Consider the following 25,763-nt stretch of genomic DNA (forward strand, 5'->3'; position numbering starts at 1 on the left):
TAATGCATTGATTCAACAATAGTTTTATTTTATTTTGATGAAACCCTGTCCAGAGTTTACAGTTAGCCCTAGGGCTCTTAAGTATATGTGTAATTCAACTGGAGTACAAACAAAACAGGAAAGAAGTAAACAAACAGAAAATGAAGTAAACAAACAGGAAAAAGTAACTAGAACAAAACACACTAGCAGGGAAAAGAAATTATCACTTATATCTTTAGGGAATTTTTTTAAAAAAGAAGGTAGCTATATCACAAAATCTTGATACTTTAAAAAGGAAACATTTGGAGGGAAAAAAAGAGCTCTTGGGAATTAAACACAGGTTAGAAGAATTAAAGATTCAAGATTCCTACTGAAAGGTAAAGTTGAGGAGCTGTCCCAAAAAGAGATAGAAAAGACAAAAAATTAGAAGACTAGTCCAAGATATACAATATCTGTTCAATGACCGTTCCAGAAATAGAGAACAAAGTAAACAGAGGACAAGAAATGATCAACAAAATAATTTTAGGAAATGCCCCATTCCTGGAAGATGTGATTTTCCATATTGAAAGGGCACACTGCCTAGCATGGGGGTGGAGGCACATCATCAAGACACATCATTATAAAATTTCAGAACACCGTGGACAAAGAAAAGACATACGATAAAATTGGAAATCAGAATAACTTCAGACTTTTCTACCACAACCCTAGAAATTAGATGACAGTGAAGCAAAGCTTTCTAATTTCTGAAGGACTGTGATCTCCATGCCAAAATTCTGTACCCAACGAAGCTATCAATAAAAAGGGTAGGAAAGGACATTTTCAGACATACAAGGCTTCAACAAAAATGTCCATCTCATAGACCCTTTCTCAGAAAGCCACCAGAAGATGTGCTTCACCAAAATGAAGGAGGAGTAAATGAAGAAAGAGGAAGACATGGGACCCAGCAAGCAGATAATCCAATACAGGAAAGAAGTGAAGGAATCACTTAGATCAGGGCTGGCAGACTTTTCCTGTAAAGGGCCAGATAGTCAGTATCCCTGTCACAGGTACTACACTGTCCTTCAGGTCTGTCTTAAAGAAGATGCTAAGTGCCAGGTGTGGTGGCTCATGCCTGTTATCCTAGTACTTTGGCAGGCCGAGGCAGGTAGATCACTTGAGGTCAGGAGTTCAAGACCAGCCTGGCCAACATGGTGAAACCCCATCTCTACTAAAAATACAAAAAATTAGCTGGGCCTGATGGCGGGCACCTATAATCTCAGCCACTTGGGAGGCTGAGGCAGGAGAATCACTTGAACCCGGGAGGTGGAGGTTGTGGTGAGCTGAGATCGTGCCATTGCACTCCAGCCTGGGCAGTAAGAGTGAAACTCCGTCTGAAAAAAATAAAAGAAAAAGAAAAAGAAGAGGACGCTAAGCTGGATCCTCTCATGGGCTTCTACATTCTGTCTGTTAGAATCAGTTGTTTTGGTTGATGTGTAGATATGTAGCTGGAAAAGAAAGGAGCATTTTAATAACTTTTTCAGATAATTGTGGCTATTCATTTTTGTACTACACCAAACTTTAATAGTTTCTCAAAAGTTGGTTGGGCCAGGCACAGTGGCTCACGCCTGTAGTCCCAACACTTCGGGAGGCCGAAGCGGGCAGATTGCTTGACCCCAGGAGATCAGCTTGGGCAACATATTGAACCCCTGTCTCTACTAAAAACACAAAAATTAGCCAGATGTGGTGGCACGCGCCTGTAGTCCCAGCTACTCAGGAGGTTCAGGTGGGAGGATCACCTAAGCCTGGGAAGTCAAGGCTGCAGTGAGCCATGATCACGCCACGTAATCCCAGCACTTTGGGAGGCTGAGGCAAGAGGATTGTACAACCTGGGCAACATAATGAGACCTTGTGTGGATGAAAAAAAATAAAACACAGACACCAGAGAGTGTGCTCTCTCATCTCCCCAAAATACCCAAGTCTAAACTATAGTTTGTGTGTCAGTTGTTCCTTCAAGTAAAAATGGTGTTCCATAAAATGAGCAATCAGTTCACTTCACAGCTCAGGTGTGTAAACGCTTTTCCTCAAGACCACCAGCGTACCTCTACATGCAGCAAAAGTGAAAAAGACAAGCAATCGAGGGTTGAGACATCATAAAATTAATATTTTTTACTCCTGTGTCCAGAGCATTCAGTTGTTCGATACGAGTATGAGGTATTGGAGTGCAATAGCCACAGGTGTGCTGGGTGCCATTGTCGGATTTGCACCAAGGCAGCTGCTTTACCCACGAGGGCTTTTGTGCCACCAGTGTAAATGTCAGCACGTGGAAAGGACAAACACTGCCTTAGTATTTTTATGAAAATAGTTTTAACCTCCTGGATTCCTGGAAGGGTCTCAGGGATCCCTAGGGGTACATGGACCATACCTTGAGAACCAAATGGACGGTTGGTGGAAAGTTTGGGGTAGATTAATATACATAGCACACAGAAAAACCAAGCAAATAAAAAGACGGTTATTAATTCCAGTGAGAATAAAAAGTTGTATAGAAAAGAAAAGTCACACTTAGTATCTATGTAATCATAATAGTAGATTGATAAAATGAATTCTGATCATTGTCATGTATTAGGAGGATTAAGGACTTAGAATAGTTATGTGGGCATGGTGGGAGAGGGAGTGTGTATGGAAGAAAAAATAAATTATCTTCTGTAGTGAAAAGTTTGCAAATAATGCCTAAAAAAAATCAGGAAGTAGCAGACAGGTTATATAGAAAGTTAATATCCAAATACTCTTTTAAAAGAGGTAAAAGTAGTTACTCTTGGGAAGTAACAGAGGGATGGGGGCTGCTGTTTTTCATAACAATACTTTAAAACTATTTGAACTATGTATACTTTAATATTTTTATTGTGAAAATTTCAAACATACATGAAAGTAAAGGGCACAATAAACCCATCCTCCCCACTTCCCAGATTCAACTATCAAGACAAAGTGTTTTAAAACAAACCACAGACATGTCATTTCGCTCATACATGTTTTAGTATGAAGCTGAAAAAATTTTGGACATTTTCTTATATACCACAGTGCCATTAGCACACCTAACAGTGACTACTAATGCCTTGGTGTCATTCTGAACCCAGTCCGTAATAGATTTCCTTGCTTTCTCCCATGGATTTTCCTGAATTGGGATCAAAACAAGGTATACACATTATATTTGGTTTTTATGGCTCTTAAATATCGGGTTAATTAGAAAAAGGACCCTTTTAAAGATTTTTTTAAGAGTTAAGAGGCAAACGCTATCTGAAAACAAGGAATTATGAGGACAGTATGCCAGCAATCATATTTTGGTGGGGGTGGGAGCATGCATAGGGGAAAAATGAATGGAAAAAGACCAGTAGGAAATAAAATCGAATGCCAATAGCGGTTATGTTTGGGTAGTAAAACTATGAGTAATTTTTTCTACTTTTTTGTATTTTCTAATGTTTTTTGAAAATGTGTAGCTTTTATATTTTTATAAATGCTTATTTTCGTGAAAGTTTAACTAAACAGAAAATAAAAGCCCGTAGAAGAAAGCTAACTTGAGTCAACAGAAAAGAACTTCGAGTCTGAATTTTGCCTGCCAAAATCAGACCCAAGAAATAAAAAGCTGCCCAATCTAATGAGCTTCTAAAATATGAGGGTCATAAAAGAAGCACTAGAAAGTGGCAAACTCTGTAACTCAGTTGGCCTCTGGGGTTTCTGTTGGAGGTAGTGTCTGGTGCCCAGGCCACTGGCATTAGGGACTAGAGAGCAGGTGTGAAGTAGGCACAGGATCCAGGAGGGGCTGTGGGCCTCAGTGCAAACCAAGCCAGATCGGAAGTAATGAGAGTTTGGACTAGAGACAGAGTTGTAGGGCAAAGCCCACTAACCACACTCCTTGTACTGTGGTTATCCAAACACCCTACCCAGACCAAGCGACCACATGAGAGGTAGACCTGGTTGGTTAGTCCTGGGATGATTATCTCTTACCCACAATCAGGATGCATGAAATGAGAGGTCAGATTCCAGACTCACATCCAAGGGATGGTCCTTCCTCAAGACACTGGCAAGGAAAGCTTGAGTTTAGCAAGGGCTGGGGGAACAAAGTTCGGAACCAGATGGGAGGGTCAGGGAGCCAGAGAAGGCCAACGGGCAAGGGGTAGTCCTGCATCAAGAACCCAGTGATGAAGAGGAGGATCTCCGAAGCCTGTGTGGCCAAAGTCTGAGGCTGGTTTTGCATGCAGTGGTGACTTCTCTTGGCGTAAAGGTTTGGACTTAGAAGGAGTCAGAGCAGGGCCAACAGCATCATGCCACAGCTGCTGCGTAGCCACCAGTCTCACCTGGAGTTGAAGTGGAGAAAGCTGTGTATTTTTCCTTAGTCTATTGGAATGGCTTACTTTCTGGAGCAGGCATGGTCAGCTATAGAAAGACTGTTCCAACGTTTTCTTAACGCCTACTAAATTTTTTTTTAAACACTCACAAGAAAATCTTGGACATGTATGCATTCATTAAGCTAGTGCTCAGGCTTTTAGGTCAATAAATGCTGAATAATTTATTTTTAGCATATTTCTAACATGTTGGTTGTGAAAGTCTTATTCTCTGACTTAGTAACTAAGTCCTTAGACCTTAGAACCTTAGAATCTTAGGGCCAAAGATCAGAATAATAAAAGAAGGGTCTCACAATTGATTAGCTATCCTCAGTTTGCGTCTCCTGTGACATCCGTGCTGTGTGCTGTATAGGATTAGTCAGGACCTGGAGTGTACTATGGAAGTCGCCTGTTTCAGCCATTTACTTAGGTCAAAAACCACGGGGTCATTCTTGACTTTGGTCTTTCTCTCATGCTACATCTGCATCCAGTCTGCCAGTGTGTCATCGCTGCTTTGCTTTCTGAATGCCTCCAGAATCAGCCCCCTTCCTTAACTACCGGCACTAATACCTGCGTCCAAGCTATTCTCTCTCACCTTGACAAATACAGTGGCCTCCTGACTGTCCTTGCAGCCTCTGCTCTTGCCCCACGTCATCTCCTCTGCGTACAGCCGTCAGAGTGATCCTTCTGAATCTTAAGCCTTGTCTCTCCATTAAAACTTTCCAATCTCTCATTCACAATAAAAGATAAAACGCCCTTACAATGGTAACTTTTTCCTTGTTCTTTTCTGCCTGTCTTCTGTGCTGGAAATGCATGGACTCCAGAGTCTTCCTGCAACCAGCGTCTCCTCTCATGTCCTGGAGCATTGCTGCTCACAGGAGAGAAGCTGCCTTTTATGTGTAACTGAGCTCTCTGCTGTGCTGCAGGCCCCCTCCCCAGCTCCAGGGACTGGACATCAGTCAAGGTTGAGTTTCCCCACCTGCCATCTTCTCATATCCTTCAAGCCTCTGCCCCTTCCTTGTAGCTGAGCAGATCTTTTCCTCCCTGCTTAACTCATTCCATTCTGAGAATTGGACATTGTAGAACTATATTGTGTACCAGTTGGGGCTTTCTCAGCTGAACCTTCAGTGCTACTTGGGAATCCTTTTATTCGTCACTAGGTTCCAAGCCTTTTTTCTTGGGTTCCAACCTCAACCTTGCTTTCCACTCCTCTTTCCTTTAAGACCCATCATTCTCCCAAGTACCTTTCATTTCTCCTTGGAAATGAGAGAGGCTAGCCAACTTCAACTGCTGAAGTCCCCCTTTCCACATCAAAATTTCTCTCTGCCTTGCTGCTACTTAGGAGGCTGAGGCAGGAGGATCACTTGATCAGATTGAGAACAGATCGAGACCATGTTTCTAAAATATAAATGAATGAATAAATAAATAAATATTTGGCTGGGCATGGTGGCTCATACCTTTAATCTCAGCAATTTGGGAGGCTGAGGTGGGCAGATCACCTGAGGTCAGGAGTTCAAGACCAGCTTGGCCAACATGGTGAAACCCCATCTCTACTAAAAATACAAAAATTAGCCAGGCATGGTGGTGGGCACCTGTAGTCCCAGCTACTTGGGAGGCTGAGGCAGGAGAATTGCTTGAACCCAGGAGGCAGAAGTTGCAGTGAGCCACCTGTGAAGAGAAAGTGAGCGTTCTGCTGGGTGTATAAGTGGATTGTGTGCAATGGTGCTTCAGTCTAGATATTCACGCCTTAATCTTACTGTGTTCGTCTCTTCCTTTTTCAGGGGAAGTCTGAGCTTTGCTCAGTGATGGTGGCCCTAGTGTGAGGACTGGGGCTTGTGGAGTAGCCTCTTGTTTGCTCTAGCCACCCCACTGCCTCTGTCCTCTGCAGTTACTAGGACCTTCCCTAGCAAGTTTGCGTCCTTTCCACCACAGGCATGACCTGCCTCTCTCTGCTCTCTTCCAGCCCGTCCTCTCTCGGCCTAGTCCTTTTCAGACACTTGCTTCTTGGCACCTTTGACTTCTCTCACTGCCGGGCTGCCCCTACTAAGGATGATTGCCCTGTTTTCGTAGCTCTAAGAAGCAGCCAAAATCCACTCTGCCTCCCTCCCACCCTCCGTCTCTCCAAACAGCCTGGTTTTGTTCCATTCAGGAAAAGGTTTCTTTCTTCCTCATATTTTTTTGAACAAAATATTTTGCATACGGAAGCCCGGAGCTCCTGCAAAAGTGATTTTGTACCTAATTATTTAAGATTATAAATTAACCCCACTTGCAGTTTTTTCAGCCAGAGATATATCTTAATGAGGTGCTGACATTTTTCAGAGGATAAATTTAAAGGTACATTTGAATGGAACTGAATAATTTTCAAAGGAAGTGGTCATACTTCTGTATCAATATAGAAAGTTGATATGTGTTTGAGACATACTTGGCTTATTTTACTTCATCATCTGCCTCTGTCTAATTTATGACCTTCACCTGAAATGGAATAAAAGTAACACTAGATTTTGGGTCTGTCTTTAAGTGGATCTGGTCTTGGCCGCCACTTAGGAGTTTGTGTGACTTTTGACAAGTTCCTGGCCTGTTTTCTCAACTGTAAAATGGGCTGAACAATGCACTCCTCCCAGATGTGTTAAGGAGATTTTAGAAGTAGTAGGTTTAAGAATACTCCGAGTGTTAGACTACTTCCGGTCTTACTTAGTACAGTAGGTAGGCCTTGAATTACAGTGCTGTAGTACATAATTATGTACTCCTTTTTCAGTAGTTTTTTGCCAGTAATACGCCTTCAGTCAGTGTTGGCACTGTATTTAATTTGACATTCTGAACAGTGGTATTCCAGAGTATGTGCAGTAAACTCACCTGCCTACAGAAGAGTGACCCAAATCCTGTGATTAAGAAAGAAAAGAGGGGCCAGGCGTGGTGGCTCATGCCTGTAATCCCAGCACTTTGGGAGGCCAAAGCGGGCGGATCACGAGGTCTGGAGTTAGAGACCATCCTGGCCAACATGGTGAAACCCCGTCTCTACTAAAAATACAGAAAATGAGCCGGGCATGGTGGCATGTGCCTGTAGTCCCAGCTAATCAGGAGGCTAAGGCAGGAGAATCACTTGGACCCGGGAGGCGGAGGTTGCAGTGAGCCCAGATCGTGCCACTGCACTCCAGCCTGGTAACAGAGTGACAGAGCGAGACTCTGTCTCAAAAAAAAAAAAAAAAAGGAAAGAGGAAAGACATGATCTTCTTTATGAAGTGTTTTGTTTCTGAAGCTCCCCCTGCTGTTTCTACTTTTTCCATGAAAAACTCTGTCCTTTTGTCTTCTGCCACTGGCTTTGGTTATGCACTGGGCATTGATGTGAATCCAGTTTCCAAATTGGAAAGTAATGAGGTGTTCCATACAGAGAGGCCTGCCTTACATACTGTGAGGTTGGCTATTCCGAGGACCCCCTGCATTTGGATCTTTGCTTTCTTGCTGCCTTTCTCTGTGTCAGAGGACAACAGACTCCTTTCTTTTCTGCTTGGCGTCTGCAGAAGATGGTTTCAGGCCTTCTTTCCCTGGCCTAGTCATTTTTTAGTACATGTCAGGTGTGACTCCCAGAAGCACTGGACTGTGTTAAGGCAGAGTAGATTCAGCTGCCAGAGGTCCCTGTGCCTGAGCAGGAAGTTCCTGATGGCTCTTCAAGCTTCTACCTCAGCGCTTCGTGTATTTAAAGAGAAGGTTGGGATGGATTTTCAGGGTTGCAGGCGTTAAGGAAGATGACTGAAGTGAAGCAAAAGAGCTATGGGAAAGTGATCATCAGCACTGCAGTCTCCAATTTGGTGGTGTTCCTATGTGCTGTTAGGAAGGGACATCTTATCTATCTTGACTGATAAGGGAACAAAGTAGAGGTGCCCATTAAGGAAAAAAAAAAAAAAAGGAGCTCAAATGAACTGGTAGCCAATGCCAGCATAGGTGGTGAGCAGGCTTTGGTAAAGAGTGACAAGCTGCTGCTTTGGGCAAGTCTCAGGTAATCAATTTTAGGAATACCTCAGGATTCCAAGTGGCTCCTGGTCAGGGCCAGCAATCAGAGGGGTGAGAGGGAGCTACAGAGATGTGCTTAGAGCCAGGAGATGTGGGCCTGCAGGGTACAGGGGTGTCTGGGAACCTCGTGGAACTTGCTGCTACGTTTTATGCATAAATATTTCAGGGAGGAGGGCCTGGAGCATTCACTAAGTTTTTTTCTGTTTGTTTTGTTTTTTTGAGACCGAGTCTCACTGTGTCGCCCAAGCTGGAGTGCAGTGGTGCAACTTCGGCTCGCTGCAACCAACACCTCCCAGACTCAAGCAATTCTCATGCCTCACCTTTCTGAGTAGTTGGGATTACAGGTGCGCACAACCATGCCCGGCTAATTTTTGTTTTTGTTTTTGTTTTTTTCTGGAAACGGGGTTTCATTTTGTTGACCAGGCCAGGGTGTCAAACTGCTGACATCAGGCAGTCCACCCTCCTTGACTTCCCAAAGTGCTGGGATTGCAGGCATGAGCCACCGTGCTTGGCCAAAATTCACTAGATTTTGAAAGCAGTTCTTGACCCATGGCTTATGTGAAAGCAAATGCCCGATCAGGGTGCAGTGGTTGCCCTGTGCTGGAGCATTCACTAGGGAGAAAGACCGCAGACCCTGGGAGGCTGCAGACCCTGTGACCTGAATGCTGGATGCTGGAGGGAACCTCCAGACCACTTGTGAAATGTGAAAGAGAACAGTGGAATAGAACTGAAACTGACATTCCCTGAGCATACTGAAGGCAGACTGTACAGCCCAATGTAGACACACAGGAGGAGTGACTGGGTTTGGAATGAATTGTAGAAAAGGAAGCAAGCTAAATCACCAGGGGAAACCCTTGAGACCACAAGAATGAAGAGGTCATGGCCCTGTCATTCCAGAGGAGGCTGGAGCAGCTCTTCAGGAAATGTGGATGTGCGAAGAGGACAAGCCTGGCTGAGCCTAAAAGGGGCTCTTCAGACTCTTCTGGAGACCTGCACGTGGCACTCCCCACTGGGACTGTCAGGTGGTACCTGGAATTGACTCTACAGTTGCTTTTGCCCACAGCACACACATGCTTCCTGAGAGCCAAATTCAGACCTGCTTGCCACAGTCGAAGATTTGTGAGATTATTTGAATCCCTTATATCTTTGGATAGTGGTAGTTCTTGGAATAATATGGAAAGAATAGTTTCAGGATTTTTTTAAAAGAAAAGTTAAAGTCAGTGATTACAGATTCAAGATTCTTATGAGACTTTGCTCTGGATAAAAATGTGAGTAGTTGCCACCATTCTTTTCCTCTACCGCATGGCTGCCATTTTTCAAGAGTATTGATTCTTCCTTTAAGGGAGGGTGAGGGTACCAAAGTGGTCTCTCCAGCCTTCCAGGGCAGAAGCTGTATTCCCTGGAGGCTTTGCGGTGTGAACAGCACCTGGGCTGGGCTGAGTCCTTCCCCATGGGGAATGCCTACATACTCTTCAACTGGCTTTTTCGGAAAGCATTGTCTGAGAGCTTGTGAACAGAAGGGTTGGCTGGTGAAGAGCAAGGCAAGGGGGATGTCTGCAAGCCCAGGTTAAAAGGTAAAATGTTCTACTCTTGACTGGTGCTCCCTCCCTTTTCTTGCACAGAAAATACACTTCCACGCATTTATCCAGAGCTTTTCCATTCTCCTCAGGCCCTCAAACTCCACCTAGCCTCCTTTGTTCTTTGCCTCATGCTCAACTACATAGATTGGGGTTCTGTGATAGTCATGCTCTCAGCTTCCCTCTTCTTCCCCTCAGGGTCTCCTGCCCTTTCCTTCCTTCCTTCCTCCCCACCAGGCTGGGCTTCCTCTGTCCAGGATGGGTGGCCTCCATTTGGCCCAAGATCCCTTTTGTTCTCTTGTGTCTTCAGTCTTCCTTCAGTGCTGGTTTCTCTTCTTTACCCTACAACTGCCACACAGCCCTCTGTTCTGCTCATTCCAAAGCGCTCCTTCCCTCCTGTTCTTTTGGAAGTGGTCATCCACACTGGTTGCATTGCCTCCGCTTCCGATGCCCCCACCTATCCTTAACCTGGTGCTTCCCAGGTTTTTTCGTGTCATGTCACACACAGAAGATGTTGCTGTTTGAGTAGCACCGGGGACGTGTGCATGAGGCTGATGGGAGGCCGAAGCTCTGGCTGCCCTGGGAGTGAGAAGAGCTAGAGCCCTCCTCACAGCGTCTCCAGAACCCATTTGCAGTACATGCCTTAAACCTTTGCAATGTGACTCTGCCCCTGTCCTATATTTTCCTAAAATAGCCTTCATAAACACCACCAGCCAGCAAATGCTCAATGCCAGGAGCTTGTCTTTGTTTTCTCCTCCTTGACATCCAAGTGGCATTGGACATACACTTGTGGTTTAGAGAGACTCTAGGGCTGGACTGCCTGGGTTCAGTTCCCAGCTTTGCCAGTCTGTAGCAGTGTAACCTTGGGCAAATTCCTTAATTTCTGTATGTCTTAGTTTCCTCAACTGAAGAAGAGGATAGCAAAATTCCTACCTCATAGCATTGTTATGAGAATTAAATAGTTGCCATATGGAGAGTGTGAACAATGCCTGTCTCATAGCAATTGCTCTCTGAGTGCCCTGTGTTGTCTTTGAGTCCCCTTTCTTAAAGCTCTTTTCTCCTGCTTTTCCTAACATCGGTCACTCCTGGTTTTTGTCCTGTCTCTCTCAGCTCTCTTGTTTTTTCTACTGTTTTCATTCCCTGACTTCTCTTCTCTCCTTAACATGAAGGAGGTGTTAGGCCAAGCAGCCCCACCTCCCCCAACCGCCCTTTCTTCCATAGATCCTTCCACCTCCAAACGACCCAGGCCCACATCCGAATGCCTGCCAGATCCCCTCACCTACATCTCTCCCTGAACCTCAGACCTAGGAGTCCCCAAAATGTTTTAATGTCCTTTTTTTGTTTTAAAAGTAATACATACTTATTATACAAAATACAGAAAAGTGAAAATAATAAAATGCACCTCAGTGGTAATCCCACCGCTCGGCTGGCACCACCACTAAACTTGGGTATATCTCCTTCAAGCCCAGTGGTTCTCAGCCTGGGCCAGCTTTCCCCCAGAAGACATTTGGCCATGTCTGGAGACATTTTTGATTATCAACTTGGTAGGGAGAGGTGCTCCTGACATCCAGTGGATAGAGGCCAGGGATGCTGCTGAACATTTTATAATATATAGTTCAGCCCCCTGGCTAACAAGGAATTATTCAGCCCAACAGTGCCAAGATTGAGAAGCCTGTTCTAGACTTCTGTCTCTACATATGTGCCCCAAATGGAAAAGTCGGAATGGGTTTTCTCTTTCTAGCCTCATCCTGCTTCTCCACCTGTGTTCACTCTTTCTGTCAGTGGCCCCACCTTCCCCTTCTCCCTCACTCCACATCCAAGCTGTTCCCAAGCCTGCAGAGTCCCTGTCTGCCACGTTGTTGGCAGCTCTCTCCTCTACTCCCCTCAGTGTCGACATTGATGCCCACTCACCGAAACTAATGAAAAAGCCTCCAGCATGCCTTGCCTGTGCCACTGGTGTGCTTGGGGACCGTCCATAGGTGTCCAGTGCCCATTGGATTAATTCCACGCCAGGTGGAGACTAAGCTTCCTGAGGGCAGCAGCTTCCATCTCTGATTCATCTGGGTGCCTAGCCTGAACCTGCCACCATTCCGAGCACACAGTCAGTGCTCAATAAATCTTTGTTGAATGTGTATGGATGAATGGCTGAAGGAAGAAAAACCTGAAAAACATTTGTCCTCACAATTCCCTTGTAATCTGTCCATCTTTGCAGATCCTTGATGAATGGTTTGGCCGGACCATCATCCGCTCCTGCACCAAACTTAGCTACGAGCATGCACAGAGCATGATTGAAAGCCCAACTGAGAAAATCCCTGCGAAAGAGCTGCCCCCCATTTCCCCAGAGCATAGCAGCGAGGAGGTACACCAGGCCGTCTTGAATCTCCACGGAATTGCCAAGCAGTTACGCCAGCAGCGCTTTGTGGACGGCGCACTTCGTTTGGATCAGGTCAGTACATGTTTTTTTAGTGTAGCCAACAGATTTGACTCGTGCCTGAACCCAGCATGGATGAGGGCAGCTTGGCAGGCTTAGACTCTTCCTTCCTTCTCTTTGCTCCAGGCACCACACTAAAATCATGTTCTCTGAGGCCGGCAGGAACTAACTCCTATTCACTCTCCAAATACAGGATATTATGCAAAATATTCTGTATTTTGTATGATTCCACAGGTACACGAGGCCTAATGACATGAGCCAAGGCAAAGAGTGGGTCTGTGTGGGTGGCTCTGACCAAAACCCCCAGCTGGTCTTCCCTGGTAAGGCTGTGTCCAGTCTGTGATCCTCACCTCAGGTCTCTACTCAAACCTGTTCTTTAATGGAGGCAAGAATAGGAGACACGGAAATTTAGGAGGCAGCTGACCAGTATCTGATACGAAGGCTTGGAAAAAAAGTATTTCTTCTTATACCTCATCTCCCAAAAAAGAGTTATTTGTTTACAAATTCCAGATTAATATCTGAAGAAGCAGAGAACTGAGGAGACTGTAGAACAGCGGTCCCATTGTTTTGGGCACCAGGGCCCAGTTTCGTGGAAGACAATTTTTCCACAGACCAGGGGTGGGGGATGGTTTTGGGATGAAACTTCCACTTCAGATCATCAGGCATTAGTTAGATTCTCATAAGGAACATGTAGCCTAGATCCCTTGGATGCACAGTTCACAATCGAGTTTGAGCTCCTATGAGAATCTAATGCTGCCACTGACCTGACAGGAGGCAGAGCTCAGGTGCTCATACTCACTGACTGCTCACCTCCTGCTGTGCGGCCTGGTTCCTAACAGGTCATGGACCAGTATGGCCCATGGCCCGGCAGTTGGGGACCCCTGCTGTAGAACATTGGCTATTGAAGAACACATTGGCCTGGATTGTTATTGATAACTCTGAAGTCTCACAGCCTTGCTGGCAGCCCTCTGGGACTTAGGTAGCTGTCACTTAAACCTGCTTGAATTTCCATGTCTGAGAGTCAGTAACTGTTAGGACCCAGGATTTCTTTTTTCATTGCTTGTCAGTATATTACAGAGCAGAGACTATGTTTTGTATTATGGACTTTTTTTCTCCTTCATTTATATTTCTCACCCAAACACTCCTTCCTTGCTTGTTGTGTGCTCTGGGAAGTTTCCACGTGTCTGAAATGAGGTGGGTAGGAGCGTGGAACTGTTCACTAGACCGCCTCATGCAGACTTCTTTCCCTGAGCCTGTCAGCTGGGAGAAATCTGAAAGGCCTTGTAAAGCCTTCTGATTGAAGTTCTGATTTTATCCTCCCTTTTGCAACAGACTTGCACAAATGCTTCTTAGCAGGCATTGCAAATAGGTGCTGCCCTGGGCCTAGGAAGAAGTGGCTGCCGTTGGGACCAGTGGATGACCTGTCCTGCCTGTGTGTGGCAGTCAGGGTAGCCTCTGGAGTTCTCCTGCTCCTCCTTCCCCAGCCTGGGCTCGGACAGCCTGAGCAGGCCTGTCTGCGTGAGAATGCTGACAGGGAGACAAGAGGCAGAGCGGATGCTGAAGAAGACAGCAGACATGGTGGAAGAGAAACTAAAGGCATAGGGGATTACAGAATACCTACTTTCCTTCCTTTAAGAAATCATTCATGGGAGTGTGAACACACTCTGTTTCTCATTTACAGGTGGCTGCCTGATTGTCAAGTCCAAGGACGCTTTACAGTTCTTGCTTCTTAGACTTCTGACCTGCACCAGCCCCTTTGAAACCCACCTCATGGTTCTCTGTTTCTCTTTGTACATCTCCAGTAATGTCCTGCTGGCCCCCTTTGCAGAAGCCTCTTCTGTCCACCACTTTAGGGTTGGCATTCCCTGGGATCTACCCAACCTTTGTTCTTTCTCTATCCATACTCCCACCCTGAGTGACCTCTCGTGATTCTAACTACTAACTGGATGCTAACAAGCCAAAATCTGTCTCTCTATCCCTGGCCTCCCTCCCCCAGCTCTAGTCCAGCCCCACAATATCTCAGCCAGTGCTCATCCTTCCCTCTGTAAAACGCAGTGATCAGTGATGCAGTAGGTGGCACCGGCTGTCTAGTACTGCCTTCTCCCTTGGCCCCCACCAGGGGAGTGGTATGTGTATTCTCAAACCTGGCTAGGCCAGTTGTACTTGTTGTAATTACGCAGTTTAACTAAATATCAGGGAAACTGATCAAATACGAACATAAAAAAGAAGCTGTTGTTTTTATAAAAACTAAGTTAAATGTTTTGGAAAGACCTGGATAAGGATAAGTCTTTAAAAATTCAGTTGTAAAACAGGGGATAATTACAAAATCCATTAAGCATTCTGTATTCAAATTGCTTCATAAATGTCTAAATTCTCATTCTTTTTAAAGAAATCAAATGGTAACGTATGAACAGTGAATTGTGAGTGTAGTTTATTCAGAAAAGACTACGTAGAATTCCGGTTAGCATTCCCTTTTTGAAAGCCTTACATTTACAAAAAATTAGTGAATGAATATACATCTATATAAGTTAAAACATTTAGTGATGGGTTTGTCTTCCTCTGTTTGATTCTCTTCTTTTTCTAACTTCTGGAATAACCAACCAATGGCTGCTGAAGCACATCACAGGAAAGTTTCTGTCATAACGTTTTAGAGACTTCACCCCACCAGTTTGTTGCAAAGTTCAGTTGAATTAAATATATGAAATACTGTAAAAACTATAGAAGACTGTCAGGTGATCCAAGCTCATATGAGGATAGGGTATAGTTGTCAAAATAGAAGAATGATCTCAGATTATTGATAGATAAAGATCTGTTGGCATGTCTCAGAATCAGAGTTTTATTGCTGAAAATGGCTTTGGATATCTGTCTCTATTGGCCTTCTCAATTTATCAGTTAGAGAGCTGAAGCCCCTAAAGGTTAAGTGAGTTGCTTATATGCAAGAAATTCAAATTGCCCTGTGTTCACTTTGCCTTCATTTACACCATGCTGACTTGAGAGAGAAAAACATTTTCCTTTTAAGTGGAAAGAAAACCCTCCGAAGTCCTAATTAGGTTCCAGTTAATTAAGGTTTGAAAATAAGGGCTTTGCACCCTTGGAGTTGATTCCTTGGTTCCCCCGAAAACAAGTCCATGGACCCCAGCTTTGGAAGGAGGAGCACATCAATCTTCTACAGCAAAGGACTCTGGTGAGGTCATTTATAAATCAGCTAAATGGCCCTGTTCAGAAGTCACTGCATTTGTTCTCCTGCCCCTACTGCCTGCCTTGCCCTCACAAAAATCCATTTTTCCTTGGTGCTTTTTTGAGTAGCCTACTGTTTGGAATTGTTCTCTGATGCTTTGTTTGCCTCAGACTACTATGTCCATGCTTTCGGTGGCAGTCCTTTAAAAAATAAAAAATAAAGTCCATTTAAGCTAGCCTCAATTAGAGATGAGTCTCTGCGAGGGGGTACCATTTATTTACACATCATGCCCTTAGGTTCAGAATAAGTGTGTAAACCACGTTTCACCTTTCCAAGAAGTCAGTTTACCATGATGACTTTCAGAATGAATGGGGGCTGAGTGTGCGGCACTAGTATGGTGATTGTTTGTTGAGTTAGGGACCTACTAGTTCAGAAGTCATAGCCTCAGAACTGTAGAGCAACTTGACCATTGTGTATTTGCAGTTGGCAACTTAGACCAGAGCTGCCTAGCCCATGTCTGAGATAGTGAGCCTCAGCCCTCAGGGCCACCTAGTCTGGCCCCAGTTCCATGAGTGCCACCTACTAGCAGTCTTGTTTACCCTAGTGTGCTGTCATATATTAGCATATGTATATACTAGTTCATATCCTAGAAATGTGGTGGGAAACAGATAGGGAAGCACTGCCTTCCAGGTAGGATTATCTGCTCCAAATGTCTCCTTTACCTACAGTTCAACCTAGTTCTAAAGAGGTTCTAGGTACATGAATGACTCCTTTGTTTCATTGCTTAGAAAGCAAATGCAGATACCGAATGCATTCTTGTGCTTTTTGGTTAGATGGGTTGAGTAATACCCCTTCCAGGTAGTTTCTTCTATCTCCATGTTTTCTGCTGCTAAGTTAATTCTTGGACTTAACATAGATGTTTGTTTTATTTTGTTTATTTATAACATATGTCTCTCATTTCTGAAAAGGGAGCTCCCATAACAGGGGCCCAGACTTTTTTATGTTTGTAGTAAAAGGAATCATAATGCTTTATAATCATATCCAAATCTTGAGCTTTGGGAGAAGGGGAACTGTGGGAAGTTTGCTGTCTGCCTGGTTCTTGCTCAGTGATTCAGGCCCAACTAATAGACTTTGAGAGTAGGGGTCACAGAGTCCCCTGGCACTTCTGTTTATTGGGACACAAAGCCTGTTCTCAGGCACCTTCCCACTTAGGTCCTTTACAGAGACTGCCTGACTATAATGTGAAGACAAGGCCTCAGGCTTCTTAGCCATGGCATTCAGAAAAGATACCAAGGGAGGGTGGCAGGTGCCAGAAGAATCCCATTATGAAAGTGTCTTGGGAATATTGATTGATTTTAGGATGCTACACCTACTGCCTGCTGGGGTTCTCTCTCTAGCCTCTTCCTCATCAGTCAGGTGGCAGTACCCAGAAGCCACTCTGTTTGAGGGCTTCCATGTAAAATAAGCATGAGGTTTGCAGGAAGCTGTGCACCATCATGGGTCCCCTGACAGGTGGTTAGGGGATGTGAGCAGTTCCTTCTGGGTCACTGACTTTGGGAATTCAGAGGAAGTTGAAGTAGTGGTGGAGAAAACCTGATGTTACCATCTTCCCAGGCAAATTACTCTCAACTCCAGGAGCTTCACAACTGCATCTTGTATAAATCCTACTTGGTGCAATTTTGAAACCCAAACTGCAGGCAGTTTCTTTGAGTGGACTTGATTGTAAAGATAGCCTTGTTAATGGAAATTATTTTTAAATACCCTGGGACCCAAGCTGCAGTGGAATGCTGTTATGTATGACCTTGACCTGGTCCAGCCTTTAAGGCAGGGATTGACAGATATTTTCTGTAAAGGACCAGATAGTAAATGGCTTAGGCTTTGTGGGCTGTGCAGTCTCTGTCTCTGCTACTCAACTCTGCTGTTGTAGTGTGAAAACACCAGCGTTGCTTTAAATGGATAAATGTGGCTGTGTTTCAACAAAACTTTAAGAACACTGAGATTTGAATTTTATATAGTTTTCACACATCACAAAATATTGTTCTTCCTTTGATTATTTTTTAGCCATTTAAAAATGCATAAACCAGTCTTAGCTCATGGGTCATACAAAAGCAGGTTTGGCCTGTGGTCCATACTTTGCTGACCTCTGCTTAAACAGCCAGCTAGCAATTCAGCCCTGCTATCCAGTGAGCTTTTAGCAGCTCATCATCACTTCACAGGGAAGCCAGGCTGGGTAATGGAGAACAGTCATGCTAAGTTAACTCTCAGGATGGCTTCATGCAATTAGGTAAATTATTCCTTTGATTAGTACCATGCTTATCCAGTCCAATGGGAGGTGGGGAGTAGAGGAATGAATCAGTTTAGCATCAGTTCCCTTATTCCATTTACAGGCAGGTCGCTTTAATTAGCCTGAAGCAAAAGGAGCAGGGGTTCTCATTTCCCACTTCTGCAAGCTCAGCAGCTCTTCACAGTCAGGTCTCCATCCCACCCAAGCCCACTTGCAGAGATGCTGGCTCTGCCTCTTGTAGGTGCGCTGAAGGTGGGGACTGCTCATGGCAAAATGTAGCGCTAAGGAAACTGTGTAGCATTTCTCCCCCACACTGCCCCCATTGCCAAATGTAGCTGTATGTTTTGTTGAATCTGCTTCTGTTCCTTCTCTCCAATACAGTCGCTTTCAAGAAATGAGCATTCCAGCTCTGCTGTTTAATATTTGTACCATATATTTGATCCAAGGTAGGAAGGATGGGTACATTTATCCTGTCTGGCTCTTCCTTGGTCTTATTATTTATGTTGTCACTTAAACACACGAGGAAGCTATTGATCACAGGGTTGAGTATATTTGTAGAATCATTCTGTTTTCTTAGTCGTAGAGCTTTTCTATAAATAATATAGGAAAATAATGAGAGAGCCAGCAGGCCACACAGAAAATGTAAAGTGATGTGACAGAACTCTGCTCTGCCCATAGTGCAGTGAGCTGTCTTGGAGAGGACCAGCTCAGAGTCTCAGGGGTTCAGGGAAGATTTTCCAGCGGAAGTAGTGGGGCATTAGGCCTTCTAAAAGACTTGAGGGTCTAGCCAGGCTGCAAAGGCAAGCAAACTGCTGGTACAAGCATGGGAGGGATGAGAAATGGCAGATTGTTCCAGGGTGTGTGGTGTAGGGTGCAGAGAGAGAGAGAGAGGAGCTAGAGGAGACACAGGCTAGGCCTTGGAGTCTGTAGGAATGAACCAGGGCAGCTATGGAATGATTTTAAGTATGTAAGTGACATGAGCAGAACTGGGTTTTAGAAAGAGCCTCCCGAAAGTGAATAGAATAGAGGAAGTTTATAATCCAAGAGAGAAATGATGAGGGCCTAACCTGAGGTAGGGACCGTGGGGTGAGAGAAGATGATAGACCGACCCAAGAGAGGAAAGAAAATCGACAAGCCTGTGGCAAATTGACTCTCTTGATTAGATGCGGAGGGGAGAGGCAGGATCAGAGGCTAGGGATCAGGGAATCAGGTTTCCAGTTTAGGCACGTGGTAGTACCACCTGGGAACACCACCGTGGTGGAGGTCGAGAAGAGAGATGATGATTTCCATAACTAGGCCTCTCCGGTCCCCTCTTCTTCCTTTAGGAAGGAAGCTTTATCATAAAAGTAATATGTTCTCATGTTAGAAAATTTAGAAAATACAAGAATATAAAGAAAAAATCATAATCACCTATAGTCCCATCACCCAGAAATAACCGTGGTTAATATTTTGGTATAATTCCTTGTGCATTTGCCCCTTATCACTTCATAGCAGGAGGGAAGGGTGTCTAGCATAACATATGTATAGTTTTTATTTATATTCTGCTCTTAAATATTACCTAATGAGTTTTTCCTATGTCATTAAAAAATCTAAAACATTATAATACCTACATAATATTCTGTCATATGAATATACTCTTAAACATTCAGCCACTCCCCAATTTTGAATATTTAAATTAGATTCTGATCTTTTTGGTACTACAAATAATAGTACCATGGCCATCTGTGTTCATAAATCTTTGACCTGATCTCTGATTATTTTCTTAGGACAGTCTTAGAACTGTGATGACAGCATCAAGGATATGGATATATTTAAGATTAATACTGAAACATATTGCCACATTCCCTTCCAGAGAGGTTGTACCAATTTATACTCTTTCAGTAGTATGTGAATCAGGGTACCTTAGATGGAAACATCTGTCAGGAGTTCTCTGCCTACATGGAGCTCTGGCGCACTCGCGCGCTCTCTCTCTCTCGTCTCTCTCTCTCTCTCTGTCTCTCTGTCTCTCTCAGGTGTCTAGGTCTCTGAAATATCCCAGTGGTTGTGGTCTTAAATTATTCCTTCATCTTTCATATTTTGTTTATTTTCATGAGCTCCTCTCTACAAAGAGCTCAATGTGTCACAGACACTTCTCGTTGTGTTACTTATTTTAAAAAGTACTTACAAGGGTCCTAAAATTTAAAACAGCTGAAAGAGGTGGTTGACAGTATCTTGCTAAACTCTTGCTAATGCTGAGACTGGGGAATGACCCCTGCCCCAAGTTAAGGTCCTTTCCTCTCATTAGAATCCTTAAAGAAACCCATTGTGTTTGAAGTGGGGCTGAGAACTGTTGTTGCATTCTCAGATCCTCAGAGAACATTTGTAACTTCACTAGTCTTTTCTCTTACCTCCTGTGTGTATTACCTCTTGGGCATTGTTTGAGTTGGTCTGACATGAATAATTATAAGGAAACCCAATTGAAAACAGAATCGCTCTGTATAATCTGTGCTCCCATAAGAATTGCTACACTTTTCTTGAAAGTAGTAATAAACAGTACAGGAAGGCTTCTGCTAGAAGTTCAAGGCTTCCATTTAAACACTGACGACTTACTACTTCAACCGTGGAGATAGTTCTAGAATCAGCGAGGCTTGAAGAATATTAGCCTCCTACATTTTCCCAGTTACCAGTTTTATAATAATATTAGCAAAATTTTCATTTAAATTTATTCATCTCATTTATAAAGTAAATCCACAGCCAAGAATGTGTGCCCTCTTAGCTGTTCAGCACTCAGGCTATCTAGGACAGCCTCCGTGGAAGAGTGGGAGGAGGAAGCAGTGAGGGGTGGAACAAGCTGCGTCCCTGAGCTTTGGGGAGAATCTGGGAGCATGAATTTCAGCCGTCGCGGGTGTTGGAATCTCCCCTTTGAGAAAAAGGAAGAGACAGAGATTGATTTAGTTAGTACACTTTATGGAATCAAGGAAAGCAATCCATGGTTATGCATCCCAAGGCATGAACAATAGACAAACTTGAAAACTTGACCTAATTATATATAAGCAACACTAATTACAGCCACTTATGTGTGCTGGCCACTATTTCTGGCTTGTTCACGAATGCATAAAAACTAATATGTGTCATTAAGCATCAGATTAATTCTGTTGAGTGGCTCGTTATTATAACCCTGAACTCTTCATGTGCTTACTCTCCTTGTAGGCAAGTCACCTAGTCATTTACTCATAATTTTCAAAAATTAGAAGGAATACAGGTTGCATTATTCTGGAAGTTGTTAAAAATACAGACTCAGAGGTGATATCCGACCAGTACAGGAGGGATGCTTCCTGTGTGTTACAAATACTGCTCACAGTTCTGTGAAGGAGCCTTAGGCAGCAGAAGACAAACTTTCTACCCTCAAGCTGCTTCAGCAATTTGAGAAGAACTGTATGTACTTTAAAAAACACCAATAAGATAAAAGCAAGGGCACAGTCTCTTGAAACAGGGCTGACAGAATCGCAAACCCAGTGGTTATTCGGTGGGATGGGATTAGGGAAAGAAGGCCAGTTTGGAGGGTGAAGCTGTGCGCCACACTGTGATGAAAGGGAAAAGGAGCTGAAAGGTATGGAGTACCCACGCTGTGAGAGGTAAGGGATTTATCCCCTCACTCCTCTCTCCTCTGAGTGCTGAACCCACTGAGAAATAGTCACACATATCAGACTGAGATTATTCCATCTATTACTGATACCGTTTGGGTTAGAAGACAATCTAACAGAACAGCCCAGAAGTAGTTAATGTAAAAAGAAACTGGAGTGATTAGTGAGAGCAGAAAGTAGCCAGAGACAGAGAGAACCATGCCCTCTATCAGACTGGAACTGGGGATGGCCCTTGTACGACCTTCTCTGCTAGGTGCCCTTCCAGTGCAGGGTCTGCTGGTGAGGACCAGTGGCTAATGCTTCTGCTCTTGGTCAGAACAGCCAGTGCAGATCCTCAGAAGAACTCTGAAAGCAAAATTGACTCCCACCCCACTTCTAGAAGCATTTCACTTGCCTTCTGGTTCTTTCTGCTTGCCTATATCCAGGCTCATTTCTTATAGATGAAGAAAGTCCTACCCCCAGCCTACTCCTCCACCTTCACCTTATGACCTTCTCCACCTTCACCCTGTGACCTTCTAGGTTCACCTTTTGAAGCTGAAGATTGAAACTCCAAATCCTGCTGCAGAGAAGTTCACATTTGTTTTTCCTAGGCAGGGCCAGCCCATCTACCCCTCCTTCCTAGGGTTCCCCTGATACTTTATTTATACCTGTTACCTGTCTTTATCACACTGTCACATTGTCTTGCCATTTTCCTTTTGCTTGCCTGTCTCCTTTTCTAAGATTGTGAGTTTCTTAAGGGTAAAGACAACATCTTGTCCACCTTGGTATCCCCAGCCCCTGCCCAGTGCTCATTTTTAACCAGGCATTTCAAGGTCTTTAAACATCACTATACATATTGATCTTTTTAAAAAGATGATGGTAGCTGTGTTCAGGAGAGTGGATTGTAGCTCTAGAAGAGAGGCGTGTTTATATAAGAGGATTAGATACATATTATGAGCCAGGGCGGTTTTCTTTCCTTGTGAATGAAAGGGCTGGGTGTTTGATTATTTGCTGGGGCATCCAGGGTTTAGAACAAGGTATAATGAGGACTTTCTCAAGGTGGAGTTGCCTGAACAGGTGTGAGGAGCCAGGAAACTTTGGCACCCCCAGGGCCTGGCAGTGCTTCTGAGGCATCCTGAGCACTTCGGTGCTCACTTCTCAGACCAACTGTGTCCCCTTCAGGGGAGCATGGTGGAAGGGGCACTCCAGGGGAAGGGAAAGAGACCCCAGTGTGCCATGCTGGGAAGGGAGATGCTGGCCTGCTGGCATGGAAAGGTAGGGAGGCACCAAACTTCCAGAAGGTTCTCTAGGGTCAGCTACCATTAGCTGTTAGTCCCTAGCCCCATGATGGGGATGAAAGCGATTTGTGTTTCAAGGTGGCTGTGCAGTCTAATGCTCCTTCTGCAAAATTCTGATCAGAACCTATTTTTGCTTTTAATGGAGATAATTCCCATAAGACAGAGGTTCTGTGTTAGCTGCTGCTGGACTGTCTAAGAGAGGAAGATAACTTATATCCCAGTTGAAGTTGAAAGTGTGCCCAGATGACTCAAACCTAAGTGCCTCGCATCTCCAGGGGACATGAAGTGAGACATAGGGTTCCTGCACTGAGCAGGTGATAGATAGGAAACTTCCAGGGGTGAGCAGAACCCCAGCCAGCACCTCTTTTTCCTCTCAGAGATGTGAACCTTTCAAGTTAGGGGCCTTGACAAATGGAACAGAATTTGGCTCCTCTAGGACCCTGGCTTTTGGGTAATTATACTCATAATTAGGCAGCACTTGGACTCTCCTCTTTCTGTTCACGGGACACACTGCACGTCCTTGCCCTGCCTCCATGTCACACTCCACGTCACTCATATGTGAGCCAAACAGCTACATCAGAGACGTGGAATTCTTTGACGTTAGTAAAACCTGCATTAGGGAAGGGGAACCCTTGCAGCTGACCCTTAGATTTAAACCATGACTGCTTCTTGGGACAGGCCCAGTTTATTTGGGTTTTCATTGTTCAGTGAGCTGGGGCTCTGCTGCGAAGGCCAGAGCCCTTTTGTTCTGTTTGCTCTCTGTCCTAAACGCTGCTGCCAGACTGAGTTTCCCCAAATGCTGCTTTCCCCTTGCCACTCAAGAGCCTGCAGTCTTATTAAGTAAATATCATGGATCAGTAAGATTTCCAAAACTGTTTTGAAGACAAGATATAATAAGATTGTTGCCTTTTTACTTTACCAAGCAAGGACATTTTCTTTAAAAAGCCAGTTACCATCTACTATCTTCATTATTTTATAAATGAAAACATTTTAGCATCAAAACAAAGACGACATAATTTCACAATATAGAGCAGTCTTTTACGTTGACTTGGTTGAACTTGGTGGAAACCGATTTAATTGTCTCATCTTTTTCTCATTTTGTTTGATCTCAGACCAGCCTGTGAGAACGACTGGATTTCTACATCAAATCTAAGTACCCCAGCCTTTGGGGGCCTCTGTCAGGTAGCCTGGTGTGGGTGTTCCCTGCTTCCCACTAACCCCTATCCTTCCTCCTCCCTCCTGCCTTGCCTCTGTAGAGTCTGGGCCTCCATTTGATCCCCGCAACCCTACACACCTCACTCCCTCTAGAAGCCTGCTCCAAATAGACTTCCTCTTCCTCCAATATCTCTGGCCCCATTCCCCATCTCTACCCTAGGTGCCTGGTGCGGAACACCATCGGCTTTCATTCGTTTTGTTTTGCGGTTTTCTTTCTTTACTCCTTTTTATTTTCCTCCCTGCCTGCATTCTTGACTATAACTGTTGAGAAGGCAGATGTCTTACTGTTGCTTCTTTCAGATTTGTAAATCTAGCATGGTGCTGGGCACAGAAGAGGTATGCAGTCCTTTAGTGGGGCATCACTCGGCTAGCTCAGAGCTGTTCACAGTGATCTGATGTCACCTCTGAGGTCCATGGGTGCCCAGGGACACTGTGCCCATTGTATTGTCTACACGGTGAAAATGTGGTACTGCTCTTCCTCAAGAAACTCCCACATTTTTAAAAGAGTGATAATATTGTAGCATGGTTTGTTTTGCTTTATAATACTTCTTGATTCCCTTGTTAAGTGACATGGCAGATATTTTTAGACTAAAGACAATTTAAGAGCTTTAAATTATTTTATAACTTTAAAATATTCCTTTTGATTTACCTTTTTAATTGCCCACACGTTTTTTTAGTATCTACCAGGTACAAGGTAATCTGCTGGGTGTCGGGGACAAAGACAAGGTTAGAACATGGTCACAGCACTCAGAGTGGCTTACTGTCTCCTGGAAGACGTAGAGGCAGATGGGACAGGGGTGCACAGGAAGAGCCTGGACAGTGGGTGTGCACGTGGCTGCTTTCGTGTTCTACAGTAACACCAGCTGTGGTTTGAAGGGGCCACTTTCAAAGTCAGTTAGAAATGTGGGAACTGTTTAAAAGTTTTCTTCTAGCAACTTGCTCTTATACTAGAAATGCTGAAAACAAATTAGAAATTATTTAATTGCTCCTTGAATCATGACCTCCTGGGGTAAAGGAAATCTGCCAGAGTGGATGGAGATGAGGGCAACACCCAGGGAGGGAATCCCAACAGGTTTCTTATCTGCTTGTCAGCATGAGGCTGGTAGCCTCCTAAATAAGAAGATGCGCTAATGAATAACAGAGTCTACTGGGTTCGAAGCACATTTGAACAGAGAGCTGTGACTGAGCTCTGAGAATGCTGGCTTGGCCATTAGGCAGTTTGAAACTGATTCGCTACTGTCAGTTTCGACCTGTAAATAACAGGGAGCTCTCCCCTTTCATTCTCCTGCCTGCCACCTGCCAGCCAAGCTCTCAGGCTTACCCACCTCCCTGGTGGCCGTGCCAGAGCACAGCTGAGCTCACCTCGAGGGGAGCAGAGCTCCTGTCTTTCCTGGACCCTCCTGGCTGCCTAGTTTCCTGGCTGGGATTCCTGACCCCTGGTTGCCAAGACTACCTTGTTGGTCCCTGTGGAGTTCTGTCCTGTTTGCCCAGAGGCCTCGCTCAGACTTGTTCCTTTTTGGTACATGTTTCCACTCCAGACTGCCCCAGGCCCCAACTCTCAGCTCTCCTGTTGCTACCAGCTTCCAGTCAATGACTGTTTATTTGAGCATCTCCTGTGCAACAAGAGAATGTAGTGATCAAGAGCATGGACCCTGGGTCAGACTGCCTGGGTTCTGATCCCGACTCCCTCACTTAGCTGTGTGGCTCTAACTCTTCTGTGCCTCAGTTTCCTTGTCAGTGAAATGGAGAGCATAACAGTACCTACGTTATAGGAATATTAGGTTAGATGAGATGTACCCGTAAAACACTTGGAACAGTGCCTGACACATAGCAAGC

The 25,763-nt window shown here is 44.5% G+C and overlaps 1 protein-coding gene across 4 annotated transcripts in view; it reads left to right on the top strand.

The window, feature by feature from the left end:
* Positions 1 to 25,763, top strand: part of DIS3L2 (DIS3 like 3'-5' exoribonuclease 2) — a 365,113-nt gene that overhangs the window by 279,069 nt on the left and 60,281 nt on the right. For all 4 annotated transcript variants that reach the window (XM_055379766.2, XM_055379768.2, XM_055379769.2 and 1 more), the window contains exon 13: positions 12,132 to 12,365. In XM_055379766.2, the coding sequence (XP_055235741.1) occupies positions 12,132 to 12,365 (234 nt within the window). The remainder of the gene's footprint in view (positions 1 to 12,131; positions 12,366 to 25,763) is intronic.

The sequence above is a fragment of the Gorilla gorilla genome, chromosome 11, assembly GCF_029281585.2.
Source record: "Gorilla gorilla gorilla isolate KB3781 chromosome 11, NHGRI_mGorGor1-v2.1_pri, whole genome shotgun sequence".
Lineage (NCBI taxonomy): Eukaryota > Metazoa > Chordata > Mammalia > Primates > Hominidae > Gorilla > Gorilla gorilla.